Raw genomic sequence first — 16,683 nt, forward strand, 5'->3', positions numbered from 1 at the left:
AAAACAAATCAAGATAATTATATAAACTTTTCAATGTCAACATTTTGAAGGCAAATTTGACTGGGTTTGAAAATAACCCTTAATTTAAGGCTGAAAAAAATTGTTTTTTTTTTTGACAATTTAACATTCCAAAGTATTATTAAATTCAACTAAGAGTTATTACATTACATTTTTACATGCGCAAAACATCAGCAGATGTAATAAATTATGCAGCATCATACTTTTTCAGGCATTTTACCAGTGAATATTTTCAAAATAAGGTTCTTCTGGTGACGTGATGCATCAGCATCACGGGTGTAGTACGCACCCGCGGATGGATATGTATCACTTGTTTTGGTTCCTGTTATCAACGTCACTGCGCTTCCCGTCAGTGTTCAGTTACTAGCAGGAACTGTACAATACACCTAAAAATATCCAATACCCATATTACATAATACACAGTATTACAATTATATAGGTTCTCAAAAGGAATAGCCATAATAACGTATTTGTCCCCACTAAGTAAAACAGTTTTGACTCGAAATGTCAACACAAATTATAAAAACCATTGCTGATTATTTTAATGTAATAAATTGATGTACAAATAATAACATAAAAAAGAAAGAAGAAAAAAACACCACAACCAACAGGAAAGACAAACATTCTTCACATATTTATTTATTTATTGTAATTGTAATATTTTAAGACATTTAGAGAACAGGAAATCCTAGCAATAGACAGTTTTAGAAATAGACATAGCAGATGTAACGTTATAAGAATTTAAATTGCCAACGGAAATGTTTTCACACCAGACTAATTCACACTGCTAAAAAAAATGAAGCAGAAGTTTCTTTGGCAAACATTCGTAATAATAGTTTCTTTTATAAGCTACAGTGTAATTAAGTTTTATGTTTATATATTTACTCTTTATTTTACGCACAAAAATTCATTTTATTCGGCTCTACATGAGACGGCGGATGTGTACAGATCTGTAATAACAGATTTCGTCAGACCAACGTTCAACCCTTACCGAAATACAAATACCTGGAAATGAAGGGAACTGCCTGTTTTAAGTTCCATCTGCAGGAGGCGCTGTAAAAATATATATTTCGACTGACACAAACCCTGTTTGGCAATGCATTCAATCTAAAGCATAACCAATAATACACAAAGTGTAAAATTAATTCTTTTCAGAAGATAACTTCTGTATTGGTGCAAAAATAGAACATTATTGAAAGCTTACAGCGTTGAATAATGTAACAGTATGTCCGATATATTTTTTTTGGTCACATGACACAACTCTGCACCAATCAGCGAGCTGTCATTTAAGCGGTCGACTGGATTGTTGTTATCCGCTCTAGGTTACAAATATATTTCTAGATTGTAACGTCTTCGGCAGGTACCGACGACAGCGATCATGGAGCCGTCGATTGTTAACATTGCCGGTCCTGCCGCAAACACGCCCGCTAATAACAGCGAGGGCATACTAATAGGGGATAAAGTATATTCTGAAGTCTTCCTTACCATAGACAATTCACTGATTCCAGAGGAAAAGCTTTCCCCGACCCCGTCTATGCAGGATGGCCTCGACCTGTACACCGAAACCGACCTGCGGATCCTGGGCTGCGAGCTCATCCAGTCCGCCGGAATCCTGCTGCGCCTTCCGCAGGTAATCGACTCATTTATTAGACTATGACAATGGTAATATAAAGGAAGAGCTGTCAAATAACGTTAACTGGGACATTTTGAGCTAATCATTAGCGTCTGCGACTTTTATCAGACAACCCAATAAATACAAACATCACACGGACTAGAGAAAGTGTTAATAAAATAATAAGTTAATTTTGTTTTAACATGGTGTATAATTTAGAGGAGAACGATTGTGATTTTCTATATTTAACGAATGATGTCCGTGTATGCTGGACAAAAACAAAATGGCGGGCGCTGCTTTTGAGACAAAACGGGTTTTATATGGAATCCTTTTAAAGAAAAATCCTAATTATGTATTTCAGGTTGCCATGGCTACTGGACAGGTCCTTTTTCATCGCTTCTTCTACTCGAAGTCTTTCGTGAAACACAGTTTTGAGGTAAGAGAATAAACACTTGTTTACAGGCATTGCGGGTGGCAGCCATGTTGTTTGAGCTGACGTTTAGTCAGATTACAGCTAAAACATAGTGCTGGGTGTGTGTAAAAGTGGATGTAAAATGCTCGTGTAAGAATAGATAAAGTGTATGTATGTGGATGTACAGCTTAAATTTAAGAGGCCACTCAAAAACTTCATCCAGTATGGGATTGTATAAAATTATTATATTTGCTTTATTCTATTAACAGTTCTTCCAAAAAAGGAATAATAAATGGCTTATTTTAATGTAATTTGCCCCAAATACTTTATAATATTATTTAATTTAAATGTAACTCAATAACATAAATGCAATTTGATATTTTTTTAACAGTATAATTTATTAACTGTACAATTTTAGCATATATGTATGCGTGTACATGAGCAGAATATACACAGAGCAAAATACTGAGCTATTTTTTTAACAGACTAGTATGTACACAAGCTAGTTGTAGATGCTCTCTACTGCTCTTATGCTTTAGTCACCGTGGCAACTATGCAGATAATTAAAATAATGGGTTTTATTGCGTAGTGCTTTCTGCGTCCACTGTGAAAGCCACTTCACCTCTAATAGAGATGACAGCTGAAGTAAAATCCGGTGCAGCCTAGTCTTTGTTTCATTACACTCTTAGGGGCCAATCCACAGAATGTGCTTTTTACGTTGTGAGGCACCTTTATTGAATGATTTATTGAAGGCTGCGAGTGATTTGCACGCTACTCATAGGTTTCAATGGCCTGCTGCACCCTGCACTTTTGCCATTGCGCGCTTGCACTTGAAAAAAATGTCACCTCTGAGTGGAATAAGCGTGTTACGTCAGTCGCGTCGTTTTCATTTTCCAATGAAATAAAAGCAGAGGCGGGGTTTCCGTTGAGGTGACAGCAGTGTTTGTGTTGTCAAGACGATACGGAGACTTTTGAAGATAGAGACTAGTGGTTACTGTTTTGAGTTATCTGGAGCTGTCTTTCTTTTCTTTTTTCTTTTTGTCCACAAAAAGGTGTGCTTCGCATTTTTTGAACTTAAAAGCACGTTCATTTCATTTTTTTCTTTTCGGGAAACTGAAAAAGCCCTTTTGGCTGATAATTTTGTGGTCAAAAATTTGGTGCTTCCACATACATTACATTTTAGAATTGGGGTCCTTTTACATATGTAAATTTCTATTTATCTGTTAATGGCTTCAATAAAATGGAACCCCCTTGAATTTATGTATGCTTGGTTTCTTGTGTAGCAGTGTTTTGACATCTCTTTTTGTCATCTGTTCTCTCTCCAGATTGTTGCCATGGCATGTGTCAACTTGGCTTCGAAGATAGAAGAAGCCCCTCGACGAATTAGGGATGTCATCAATGTGTTTCATCATTTAAGGCAGCTCCGAGGCAAAAGGTAAGCAAATCCCAGTCTCTCAGGCTTCCTGTCACACCCTGTTTCCTTCTGTTCGTTACCTGTGCAAGCAAAACCTCCCACCTTAACCAGTTTATTTTCCTTTGTATAACATTTAATGTCATCACCTTAAATTGTAAACGATTCAGGAATACTTAAAATATGTTACCTGTGAGTAGTCTGTGCACTTCTGTTTGTCCTTGATATGATGTCTTAATTTTGTTTGCTTTATTCTAAACCATTTTAAAGCTTTTCAGTTCCTTCATCAGTCATAATTGGTAGTAACAGCAGGATATTCTGATTACCTGAGCAAGAAAAATACATTCTGATGGATCTGACGTTTAATCAAGGATATATAATGCCAATTGGACTATATTGTGGGAATTACTGGCTTGTCTAAATTCCTTATTGAGTTATAAAGCTATTTAAAGAGATATTAAAAAGGAACAAAACAAAAAATGTTCACCTAAAACGAAGGACATGGTATTAACTTGAATTCTTTTTTCCCTTGCAACCAACTAACAGCGACCAGCTACATTTACCAATGCCTGGGTGATGTGGAATGGTACGTAGAGATGAAGCAGTCGGCATGGCAACAGTGAGCGAGGTGTCGCTTCCCCCCTCCCCCGGGAGAAGCCAGTGGTCTGAAAGCGGTCACTGGGATATCGGGGATCGACAGGTTGGCCGCTGGTCTGAAGCGTCTGGGTGACTCCTGTATCTCAGTTTAAGCTTATTGTATCTGCCAGCACAGGTGATGATCTCAATCTTCTTTTCATTTTGCAAAAAAAAAGACACCTCACCACCACCACACATGTCATAGCTTCCACAGAAATGTCTCACGCTGCACATCCTAGATGGATCTTTCTTGTGTGTTCATGTGACAGAAACTGTCATTTTTATTGAATTACAAAGTTGGGTATTGTTAGATATTTATTGTTTTAAAGTTTGTTCGAAATGCGGAATTATGTCGTGTATTTATGTTAAGTCGCGAAATGTTGATGTACAGTTATTTGAGGGGTTTTGTCAGGGCATGTTTGCATTCGTCGTTAGAAATCTTTGATTGTTTTGTGTAGATTTGTTTATGATAGTTATGAAATAAGATTTCTTTTCAAGTTTTACGTAAAAATATAAGAATTAAAGCAAATTTAGACAAACTATCTGCATTTCTGGATGTTGCCGTAAAAAATGAAAGCATTCTGATAAGGACTGATTAGTTCATAAAAATTTTTTAATACAAAGTGTATTTAAATATGTGTAAACCCGTTTAATAAAAAGCGAAAACAAATTTTTAGTAAAGTAAAAGAGAGACTACATTAATTTTATATATAAATTTTTCTCGCTTTATTTATTTTTTATTGGTCTATAACTGGAGTATATTATTATTATTATAATTATTATTAGTAGTCGTAGTAGTAGTATTTTTAGCCGTCGTCATAGTAGTCCTAGTAGTTGTAAGATTCATAGTCGTCGTCTTCTCATTATTATTATTATTATTATTATTATTATTATTATTCAGCTGTAGAAAACTACATTTGATGGTATTATAGATAGTTTCGCTTCTGAACACCTACCGTATTAGCATTATAGCAAGAGTACAGGCCATTTAAATGCTTTTTACACTAGAATTGCTGATTTACTGATTTTTGAGCATGTGGTGAAGGTGACTAATGTTATGATTACACCTCTAAAACCCCATTGTGCTATTCTCAGATTGTGACTCAGCACTGTTAGCATGTTATTATCTTGTTTTAGAAGCAGTTTTATTTATGCTTTATAAATGCTTTAATGGCTATTCTAAGACTATTTGTGTTGTGATTTTGTTTCCCAGTGTTGACATAGTATAACAGTTGGATTTATGCTTTCAGTTGTTTTTAAAAGACGTGTATCTAATTTCTGTTGAAGCTATGATGTGGTGAGAGGTGGAGCGCTTTGTTTTTCCTCCAACAGTCACTTGTGGCAGTGCGAAAAGTCTTACACTGAAATTACAGGAGTCAAAACACTGGACCTGTTGCCTGTAGTTGGTTGAAAGGGAAATGGAATGATTTGAATTGAAAATGAAGCAAACAAAAAAAGGCACTTTTTTCATATTCTTTAATAGTATTTGGGTCGTGGGAAAACCATTTTACTTTCGTTCCTTCATGAATCAGGAGTCCAAGTCCATTGATACTTGATCAGAACTACATAAACACCAAAAACCAGGTGATAAAAGCGGAGCGGCGTATACTGAAGGAGCTGGGCTTCTGTGTTCACGTCAAACACCCACACAAGGTACGTCTACCATCTCACTTGATAGCAGCACAACCTTTTTGTTTTTCTTGTTACAATTTGTATGGACTAGACATGGGTCGTTTAACCTACAGTTCATTCAATCATTGCCTTTCTAGATTATCGTCATGTACCTGCAAGTCCTTGAATGTGAGAAGAACCAAACATTGGTCCAGACAGCCTGGTGAGTAAATAAGCAATCTTGCATTAGTGTCTCGACATTGGAACATAATCAGCCCAGTAATGAACCCTCTGCCTCTGTTACGTAACTTTTCTGTCCTCTCATCTGATGGATTGGTGTATTCGTGGCTCATGTGTGTGTCTTTTGATTGAAATCTCTTGTTCATGGCTGTAATTAAAGGGAAATGGAGAGCTTAGTTTAACTCTGTCCTTTTTTCTACTCTTTGATTAAAGGGTAGTCCATGATGGTAAGTGTCATAAAGGTCCTCTGAACTCTACTCCTCCAACCACATGACCTCAGGAATCTCCCCCTCATTGGCTGCCCTTCTCGAGACAGCCAATCCAGTGAGAGCTCTCTGCCCGAGAATCACTGAAGGGGGCCTTTTCCAGCTGCCAGCAGCATCTTGTTTTCTTGCTGTTGTCCAAAAGGATTTGTATTTTGTTTTTGCTCAAGTCTCTCAAGTTTTATCTCTACTTTGATTTTTAAAAGGTAGTTTTTTTTTTTTTAAAGAAATGAGTATCAACTGATAGATGTAGGTGGTACAAGTAGTTTTTGTTTTGTTACTTAATGTAATTTAAGTTACTAAGTCACCTAAAAATGGAAATTGTCATTTTCATATGGTGTTTTTTTCAAGCATATATGATTTTTTTTTTTTTTTAGAATTGTGAATGTTGCTATTTTCCATACTTTAAAAGCATATGATGTCAAGATATACCAACATATTTGATAAAACTCATACTCTTAGATCTCATGTGTTTCTGACAATTCGATATTGGTATGTCACTTTTGTTGACTCGCTCTGTAAAATATTTCTTAAAAAGGCCGGAGGTAGTTTAGTTGATCAAAGATCAACATCTGTACTTGTATTCACCATTTTCCATAAATATTGAAAAGACTTATCTGGATAAGGTTCTGCTGAGGAAGATTTGTTTATTTTTTTGGTGAAATTTTAAATTTCCTGTAGGCAAAGCTTTTATTTGACTTGTAACATAGCACACAATGTGCGTTTTCATGCTTTAACGTAAAGGAATATTTTTTACTAGCTATGTTTCCATTAGGGCTTGGCAATATATCAAAAATACAATCGCAATAATTATTATCCATATTGAATGCAGCGAAACTGGACCTCTTTTACCATACACAAACATCACACATTTCAGGGGAAAACAGGTCAGTCGAGAGGTGGCATAGAAAAGTTGGAAAAAAGATACTTTGGTGAAAAAAGGAAGTAAATATTAACACACTTTTAAATTCCTATTGTTGCACATTTCTGCTGTGTGAGTGGCTCTTAGATCAGTATAGAGCAAATAAGTCCAGAGCTTATCATTGTTTTTGACATAAATTTATTTTTCTCAATTCGATATAATATTGTTTATAGGCCCAGCCCTATTTTCCATCTACCTGTTTTTATTCCCATTTTGGATATGCTCATAGAAAATGCCTGATGGAAACAGCAAGATGCACATACATTTTGATAATGCGCTTAAAAAATGTATGCACATAACTGAGTAGGATAAACTTTTTATTCAATAAGAAAAAAAGTGCATAAACTATGATTAATTCTTTTACCAAACAATTTCCAGTATGCACATTTAAAAAAAATCATGTGATTTTGTTACAAGAGATCACGGGGTGATAAAATGTGTGTGAATAGACAAACTGCAGGCTGACCACATTGTAAAACATCTGAAATGTTGTGTTGGTCATTCTAAAACACCTTAACCATTTCAGTATTAGTCTGTGCTCCATGTCTCATGCCTTTAAACATCGCCACACACTTATTGCATCTCGGCATTGTTTTCCGAAGTGCAAGTAATTTATTAAATAAAGAAAAGATTCACGCTGTATCTCCTACTGCAGAAAAGTACGTTTTTTTTTTTTTTTTTATTTGGCGCCAGTTAATCAGAAATTGACAATTTTGTTTTCTTTGACCCATTGGATGGAAATGTTGCCTTATTCGCACGTCCTTTATGCGATATTCCAGTTTTGCACATAAATTTAATTTGCATCTTTGGATAGAAACATAGCTACTGAATAAAGCCCAAAAGGCTTATCGGCTTATGCATAGTAAAGCACTGTTGTAGAAGACTGAAGGGCTTTATTCTGCTAATACAACTGCCTGGATGTACTTCATCCTGCTTATTACACAGCTACTTGCCATAAAACCTTTTTTTTTTACACCAAGCATTGTTCTGAGCTGTAATGACTTACTAATTTAATTAAATGCAATGCTGACAGAAACAAAAACATTGTGACTTACAAGCTTAAATATTTGGATGTAAATGTATTTACAGAGGAAAGATCGTTTGAAGTACCCAAATGAGTTTAAGCGGTTGTTATCTATGAATATCATACCTTGGATTGTCACAATTGGTTAATCAGAATCAAGTATTCCAGATAGTTATGTAATTACATTCTTTAAGTTTATGAAGTCAGCCTTGGTCATCATATGCTTTCTTCGTTGAGTGGGCGGTCTTAACCATCTGATTTGTCCTAATTGTGTTCCACTGAGTAAAGTGTCATGGGTTTAGAAAGGGTGAGTAAATGACAGTTTCCATTTTAATTATATTTTATATATATATTTATACACCGCTGTTATCGCAATAATTTGGTGTGAGGCGTTGTGTCCTACAGGAACTGCAACTTAAACCATTTGTTTGAAGCTCAGCTTTTCAATCTAAATCAAATGTTTAAGAAATCTAGTGTTTCTGTTGCATCATAATGTAGCTGTTTTTGACACATAGCGTTTGCTTTTTCAAAGAGCTTTGCTTTCCATATCTGGCAATCATTCAAAGCTGAAGTTACGATTTTGTTTGTCTGATAGTCTCCTCTAGTCTTGTGCTATAGGTGACGTTTGTTTGTCCATACCCAGGGCAGCTGCTCCCAGTCCCGCTTTGATTACTGGTTATGCATGCTGTATAGTGTTCCAAGTTGCATGCAGCCATTGGCTACAACACTTGCCACATTAAAGTTGCTCTTTCTCTCCATTTTACACTTTCATCAGCTTATTTTATAAGGGATAGTTTACCCAAAAGTATATCTGCCTCGTGGTTTTGAGTTTCTTTTTTCTGTTGAACAAAAAAGATGTTTCGAATAATTATGTTTGCTGGCACTTATCATCTTATCAGAAAAATTCTGTGGAAGTCTATGGGTCCCAGCAACCAGCAACGTTCCAAATATCTTATTTTGTGGTTAACAGAAAAAAGAAACTCTAATAGGTTTTGAACCAAGTGAAGGGTGAGTAAATAAATTTTTGGGTGATCTATCTTTTTAAATAGGATTGAGTAGCATTGCATGCTTTGTGTAATTAGTAGACCAATGTCCTCCCATGAGCTTTCTAGTGTGTACATGAGTGCGCTGAACACATGCGCGTGCCTGTTCCCACCGCATGCCTACCGTAATACTTGTACAACAACAGGAACCCGAGGCAGGAAAAGGACAAAGTTAAACCAAAGCCTCCATTTCTATATTTAGTTATTTTTGCATTGTGTTTCAAACCTCGTACATGCAGGTGAAGTTATAGGAAATGGCAATGTTGTGGTTCACCTTGTGTGTTGCAGGAACTACATGAACGACAGCCTTCGCACTAATGTGTTTGTGAGATTTCAAGCTGAGACCATCGCCTGTGCCTGCATTTACCTCGCTGCACGAGTGCTTCAGGTACAGAATCTTTCATCGCCTCTTTCTGTCTTCATTCTTTGTTAAGATCTTGTGTTAATATCGGTCTGTTTCTCAGATATCGTTACCCTCTCGGCCGATTTGGTACCTGCTGTTTGGTGCCACGGAGGAAGAGATCAAAGACATATGTACAACCACATTGAAGTTGTACACAAGAAGAAAGGTTAGATTTGTTTCACCTCATTTTTGCTTTAGGCCCACTATAAACCTGCTATTAGGATGCATGTTTGGTGATCCTGTGACTTGTACAATCTTACTGTTATCCACTTTTAATTGGCCATCCTTTGAATAACTTTTGTCCTCAGTTCAAGACAAACATTTCAGTTTATGTTATGAAAAGTCCTAGAGTTAGCAGGTCCTAATTCTGGTTTTATTTAGTGTTTTATCATTTTTAATTTGTTTGTTTGTTTTGCAGCCAAATTACGATTTGCTGGAAAAGGAAGTGGACAAGCGAAAGATGGCGATACAGGACGCCAAACTGAAGGCCAAAGGACTGAATCCAGATGGCACCCCTGCTATCTGTTCATTTGGTGGATTCTCTCCTGCATCCAAACCATGTAAGTTACCACTTCGTCTTTATATTGTGTTGTTATAAGGACGACTTATTATTTCTTTATTTATATATATATATATATATTTATAGATTAGACTAGGTTCTTGTGTTTTTCCAAACAATGAAAGTAAAACCCAAATTGTACTTGTTTATATGGCAGGGCCCGCAAATACCGGTAAGACCAGACCTAACTTTTATCTTCACCTGCCAAAGGGCTAGTGGGAGTAAAAATATATTTTAATGTCTTTACATTCACTCAAAAAATTGATAATTATGTATGTGCTGTGCTGCTGATACGGCAGCAGTAAACCCACTTTTTTACTTGAGAAAAGCCACAATATAAACAATTAACTCTCAAAAATGCAGTGTTTCAATCAATGCACAGCACTGAAGCAAACAAACACTTGTCACCCACACAAAGATTCATATACAGAAATAGCCTAGGCTAAGTTTGAAATGTAGTAATCATATGTGTTAGATTTAAAGTCACTTTTACTTGTCTATAGCAGCATGAACTTGAAATTAATGGAACAAATCCGTATGTTTAAAGTATTTAAGGTTTTTAAAACATGCCATTTATTCAGTACAATTGAACAGTTAACAAAGAAACATTAATTTCTTACCTCAGATTTGTACAGAACTGTAAAGTTTAATAAGACATGTTTGTGTAGGAGAATAAAAGAAACATGTGCGTTTTTAGAAACAAAAATAATTTTAAGTGCTGTACTTTAGCATAGTGCACCTATCATGTCTAATATTCGTCTCAACATAAAGCTATTGCATGTCTTTAGAAGAATTTTTTTTTTTTTTACCATTTTGATACCATTTTATAATTGCTTTTTGACAAGGCCTGATCACAATTTATTTTGTGAACTAAACAATGGGAGTATTCTGCTAAACCGCTTTTTAAAGTTGACGATCATCGTTTTTTTATGAATAGGATTTTATTTAAAGGCCAATATATTAAAGAATTGTCACATGTGATGTGTTGCATACATTTCAAGTGTTGAGAGGATATATGTTAGGGTTTGGTGGAAACTAAAATTGTCGTATTTAGGAAAAATTGCAAATGTAAGGGAAAATGCAAGTTTTCTCTTTGTTTTGTGGCTTTTAAAACTAAGAACATATGCATTAGAACAGTACCAAGGTGAATGAATAAGTCAGTTTTTTTCTGCCCAGACTATTCCCTTAAAACCTTAAACCTGTAAATCAAGGGAAAAGCTAACACAATTCAATTCTTCCTGCCAGCTTCACCTAATATAATGAAAACCGACGAGAAGTCTCCCAACCTTCAAACACTCAAGGCAATGAAAAAAGAACCAGAAGATCGTCCTCAGGGGTCTAAGAGCCCACACAATGGGTGAGTGTCTGACAAATGTGACTCAATATATTAAATATATTTTAGGAAACTTGTACTGTGCTGCCACTTCATGACTTTACCTAAAGTTAGATTTTTTTTTAACCCCAATTTGTCAACAGATTCTGTGAAATTGCAGAAAAATCCCTGAAATTAGAGTCAATCTGTGCTTTCACACGATTGTCACGCAGTGTGAATTATCAAAGATAGAATCACCGACATATTTGAAATATATGAAATATTTGATTATAAATATCAGTGGTGTTAAGTAACTAATTACAAATACTCAAATGATGTAACTGAGTAGTTTTACTTAGGAATTGTAATTTACTAGGTAGTTTTATAAAGGTGTACTTTTACTTTCCCTTGAGTACATCGTTAGTGCTGTATTGGTACTTTTACTCCACTACTTTAACCTGCAGTCAATACTATATTTTTGTCCTGTCTATGGATATTAGAAAAATAAGCCCTGATTCCTGTCCAATCAAATCACATATAGAAGGTAAATCACATCATAATGAACTACCTCAAGACATGGTCGTTTTATAATCACAGCAAACTGATTGGAAACATTAAAAGTGTCCAAGAAGATGTCCAAAATTTATTTATTTTTTTTATATAATTATTTTTTAGGGGTTTTTCACCTTTATTTTTGAAAGGACAGTAGAGAATAGACAGGAGAGCATGGGGAGCAGAGAGAGGGGAAGGATCGGCATAGGACCGCAAGGCGGAATCGAACCCGGGTCGCCGCGAGCACCGGAGTGCATGTGTCGACACACTAACCACTACACCACTGGCGCCGACTGATGTCCAAAATTTTATACACGCATTGACCCAGAGACTGTTTAGATGCATGTCACTGATGAGAAGATGACTGATGTTTACTGTATGACCAAAATGGCCTTAAACACCCAGCAGGCACAAGACGTCAACATAATGTTAGAATGACGTTTTACCCCAGTGTCGTGGGGAAGATGTATTTTGTTTGGAAATAAAAATCATGTTTATGTCAGAACTCAATATCAGGTCAATGTCCAACATTCAACCTGAAACCAACCAAATATCAACATCTAATGGTGTTAGAGCTTGACGTTGCGTGGACCACTATGACGTCTATCAGATGTTGGATTCTGGTTGCAATACCTGACAAACAAATATCAGCTTTTGACATCAATATGACGTTGTTTTAAGATGTTGGCTTAACGTTGGATTTTGGTCACTTTCCAACAGCCTAAAGTCAACTAAATATCAACGTAATTTGACGTCGTTATTGGACATCAAAATAATGTACTTTGACGCTGGCTAGACATTGAATTTTGTTCACCTGATTTTTACAACCTAAATCTAACTGAATGTTAACGTCTTATGACAGAATGCACTACAGAATGTTACGTTTACACACGCATGCACAAATTACAAGTAAATGCATCAGCTTTTAACAGTGTAATACTCTGTAGTACTCTTGAAAGGGCTACTTTTTACTCATACTTTGAGTAATATTTACAACAGATACTTTTAATTTACTTGCACTACATTTTTAGGCAAGTAATGGTACTTTTACTTGTATGATTTTTCAGTACTCTTTCCACCACTGATAAATATCCACCAGTTCAAAATCCAGAACGTCAGGAAACATGGCTTTGGTTCCAAAAAGTACTGCTTATTTCTCTTTTTTGGAAAGGGGAACCCATGACTTTTTGATGTTAGTTTGGGATGTAGCCTTTTCAGTCTTGCTCAAGAACTCGAGGAAATAATGCTTTCTCATTATTTTCTATCACATCTCACATGCATTTTGTGGTGAAACTTCGTTTGCAGGCCAGAGTTGTCTGTGATTCATTCTATTGTAAAGTCATGCATCATGTAACCTCCTCTCACCAATCCATCACACAATGTAAACACAGCAGCACCTAGTGCTACTTAGACAGTCACGCAGTGTTAAAACAACGACAGCCTGACAATACTGAAAATCATGCATTGTGAACTTTGCATTAAGGACATTGATTGAACATTCTCCTTTTGTTTTCCTCAGTCTCAGGAAGGACAGTAAATTGGGTCGCAACAGTAGAAGTGCTAGTCGTTCTCGCTCTCGAACGAGATCCAGGACCAGATCACGTTCTCCCAGAAGACAGTAAGTAGCATTTGCAGTGAGTCCTCTCCTGTAAGCTCTCTGATGCTGATGATACACTCTGGATCTTTTTGTGCATTGCTGTCGGGCAATTTTGCAGAGCGATAAGGCTTGGCAACTTTCCTATAAAGAATTGACTACAATATTGTAGATCAGTGGTTCTCAACTGGTTTGGTGATGGGACCCACATTTTTACATGGTCATCAAGCCGCGACCCAAATTTTTAGCAACTATAATATAATTTTTGTAATTATAATCAATTTGTATTTATTTGTTAACATACACAAGTAGTAACAGACAGATCATAAGAAAATCACCAAGACTTACAAATAAGCAATACTTTATCTCTGGCATTTAACAAAATTTATTGAATTATATTAATATTACAAAAAAAACAACATCAAATATTGTAAACAGTGGTTAGGGTAAGGAAAGGTTCTGTTACTATTAACTAAACTGAACTGTTAATAAAACGTTAACACTGATCCTGTTGACCAGAACAAACCATCAAATTAAAGTAAAATATTAAAATAATCTTAACCCTTTTTATAATAATCACTAGTTATTTGCTCTTCTGCTATTGTGTGGGCTTTCTTGGCCTTTGCTTGACGGTGAGCACAGTAAGATGTGCGGAGTGCCTGTACTTGTTATGAACATGAAGATGTTCGGGAGTTTTGTGATGTTTTCAGCTATTGGAGTCGTCTTTGAAAATAGTCCACAGGTTTGTCCTTGCAACTGGGATGTTTGCTTTCTAAATGTTGTTTTTTGTCTTCAATATATGTAAATCCACACTTTACATATTCAGGGTCGTACTTGCAATTCGACATATTTGTTGCTTTAATTCAAAGAAATTTCACATGTCAAATGGTACTATTGTCGCACGTGCATTTTAAAATAAAAGTCCGATATAAGCAAAATAAGTAAAAAATTAAACTTTTGTTGTTTTTTTTGACCACACACTCCGCGACCCACTGAAAACACTTTTGAACACTTTTGGGTCGCGACCGACCAGTTGAGAAACACTGTTGTTGATGTAACCCGTTGCTCTAATTAGTGTCACACCTGGTTACCAATTTATGGCATCATTTCCCAAAGTTGCCCAACAACGGTGCTCAAAACATTGCTCTGTGTATCATCCGCATTACTGGTCTTCGTACTTAAATCGATTGTGTTTTTTCTGTAGTTACAACAACAGACGCAGTCACTCAGGCACTTACAGCTCTCGCTCGCGGAGCCGCTCTCACAGCCGCAGCCTGTCTCCACGCCGGCACACCAACCACGGCCCTCCATCTCCGCTACTGCCACACTTAAAGTCAAAGCAGCGCTCGGACGACCTGCACCAGCACAGCAGACACAGCCACAAGAGGAAACGCTCTCGCAGCCGCTCTCGATCCACCAGCAAACCTCGCGAGCGGGACAGAGAGCGGGACCGAGAGCGCGAGCGGGACAGAAGCTCCTCAGATCTGGCGAAGAAGCACAAACACGAGCGCAGCAGCGGCAGCGGACATCACCGCGACCGGCGGGAACGCTCACGGTCATATGAACGCTCTCATAAAAGCAAACACCACAGCAGCAGCCATTCGAGCCACAGCCGCCACAGACGCTGAGTGTTTTCCTGTCACATCACGTCTGCGAGTGCGCTTGTGTTCAGTTTAAGTGGTCGACGTTGACCTAGTCATCTGTTTTAATTAATTTGATTTTCTCTTGTGTTATTTTGGAGTTTTAGTTTTAAACGTGGAAAGAATGCGAAGCTACATATTTACAGTGTAAAGATGGGTTCAATGTTGAGGAAATATGAGAAATGCTTTGATTTATAAAAGCAACCTTTTTCAGACGGTGGGAAATCACTAGTTACATTAAAACAATAGGAGATTTTCAGGAACGATGGAGACTTTGCACAGGTTCATGAATGAATAATAGAGAGGCTCTACTGGTGAGGAAAATTGGTTTGTCTGGAAATAGATCACATTTTTTTTACAGGGGATGCAGACTTTTTTTTTCTTTTTTTTCTTTTTTGGATCATGGTGACTTTGTTACACTGGTTTTTAGTCTGCACGTCTTCATGTCTGATTTTTACTCAATAAAAAGTGACTTATTCCTACTGTAAATTGGTGTTTTGCTTTTTTTATGAAACTTTTATGTACACTACCTGACAAAAGTCTTGTCGCCCATCCAACTTTTAGGAACAACAAATAATAACTCGACTTCGAGATGATAATTTGGTATCAGAAGTGGCTTATATAAAAGGTAAAGGCCTCTAGACTGTGCTGAATTTACCTTAATAAAATCGTATCATGTCTTGATTTTTATTTATATTATTATGACAAAAAGGGTCAGACTTTGCTAAGACAAAAGTCTTGTCATTTTAACAGAAATAATGTACAGTACAGAATATAAAGTTATGGTGCAGTGGAAAAATAAATAAGATTGTGTGTGACTCATTTTGGAGGACTGCATCCATACATCTCTGCAGTGACTCAAATAACTTGTCATCTGGAATGACAAAGAAAGTTCTTGCAGGACTCCCAGACTTCATCAAGACTCTTTGAATTCATCTACAATGCCTCCTTAATCGTATCCCAGAAAAGCTCAATAATGTTCATGTCTAGTGACTGAACTGGCCGACCCTGGAGCACCTTGATTTTCTTTGCTTTCAGGAAGTCTGATGTGGGGGCGGAAGCATGAGAAGTGGTTCCTGGCCCCTACTTTGGGAACTACAAAATGAATTATAGTTTTACTATAGCATTTGAAGTAATAACATAGTAACTACTAAATGAATCATGGTTTTACTAACTATAGCATTTGAAGTATGAACATGGTAACTACAAAATGAATCATGGTTTTACAATGACAGTTAAAGTAATTACATAGTAACTATAAAGTAAAATATAGTTTTACCATGACAGATTAAAAATAAATATGATTTTTTTTGTGATTTGTGTTATGTTGAATGCAATTTTTGATTGAAAATCTTTTTACCATAGCATTGCAGTGTTTTATCAGTTACATTTAAGTAAAATATAGTTATGATTACTATAGCAATCCAATGT

At 36.3% G+C, this 16,683-nt stretch overlaps 3 protein-coding genes across 5 annotated transcripts in view; 2 read left to right on the forward strand and 1 right to left on the reverse strand.

Annotated features, from left to right (window-relative positions):
* Positions 1-16,683, reverse strand: part of grk7b (G protein-coupled receptor kinase 7b) — an 845,646-nt gene that overhangs the window by 602,754 nt on the left and 226,209 nt on the right. The window lies entirely within an intron of this gene.
* The window catches only part of bcl7bb (BAF chromatin remodeling complex subunit BCL7B b), a 266,172-nt gene that overhangs the window by 220,241 nt on the left and 29,248 nt on the right, over positions 1-16,683 (forward strand). The gene's annotated exons all lie outside the window — the stretch shown is intronic.
* Positions 1,356-15,741, forward strand: ccnl1a (cyclin L1a). Of its 3 annotated transcripts, XM_087292015.1 has the most exons (12): positions 1,358-1,648; positions 1,992-2,066; positions 3,368-3,477; positions 5,622-5,742; positions 5,859-5,923; positions 6,154-6,167; positions 9,481-9,580; positions 9,657-9,761; positions 10,014-10,155; positions 11,400-11,511; positions 13,538-13,636; positions 14,817-15,741. In XM_087292015.1, exons 7-12 carry the CDS (start codon positions 9,488-9,490, stop codon positions 15,238-15,240), a joined length of 975 nt encoding a protein of 324 aa, XP_087148141.1. In that variant the 5' UTR covers positions 1,358-1,648; positions 1,992-2,066; positions 3,368-3,477; positions 5,622-5,742; positions 5,859-5,923; positions 6,154-6,167; positions 9,481-9,487; the 3' UTR covers positions 15,241-15,741. The 3 variants fall into 3 exon arrangements, with proteins under 3 accessions (NP_001082832.1, XP_087148141.1, XP_087148140.1); NM_001089363.1 differs by lacking the exon at positions 6,154-6,167 and having other exon boundaries at positions 1,356-1,648; XM_087292014.1 differs by lacking the exon at positions 6,154-6,167 and having other exon boundaries at positions 5,859-5,927.

This window comes from Danio rerio, chromosome 18 (assembly GCF_052040795.2).
Source record: "Danio rerio strain M-AB ecotype USA chromosome 18, GRCz13ab, whole genome shotgun sequence".
NCBI classification, from domain to species: Eukaryota; Metazoa; Chordata; class Actinopteri; order Cypriniformes; family Danionidae; genus Danio; species Danio rerio.

Excerpts from the sequence above, each read along its gene's own strand:
- ccnl1a (NM_001089363.1), top strand. The coding sequence starts at position 1,397 with ATGGAGCCGTCGATTGTTAACATTGCCGGTCCTGCCGCAAACACGCCC. Across the intron at positions 2,067-3,367 it reads TCGTGAAACACAGTTTTGAG|ATTGTTGCCATGGCATGTGT; the intron begins GTAAGAGAATAA and ends TTCTCTCTCCAG. Across the intron at positions 3,478-5,621 it reads AGGCAGCTCCGAGGCAAAAG|GAGTCCAAGTCCATTGATAC; the intron begins GTAAGCAAATCC and ends TTCATGAATCAG.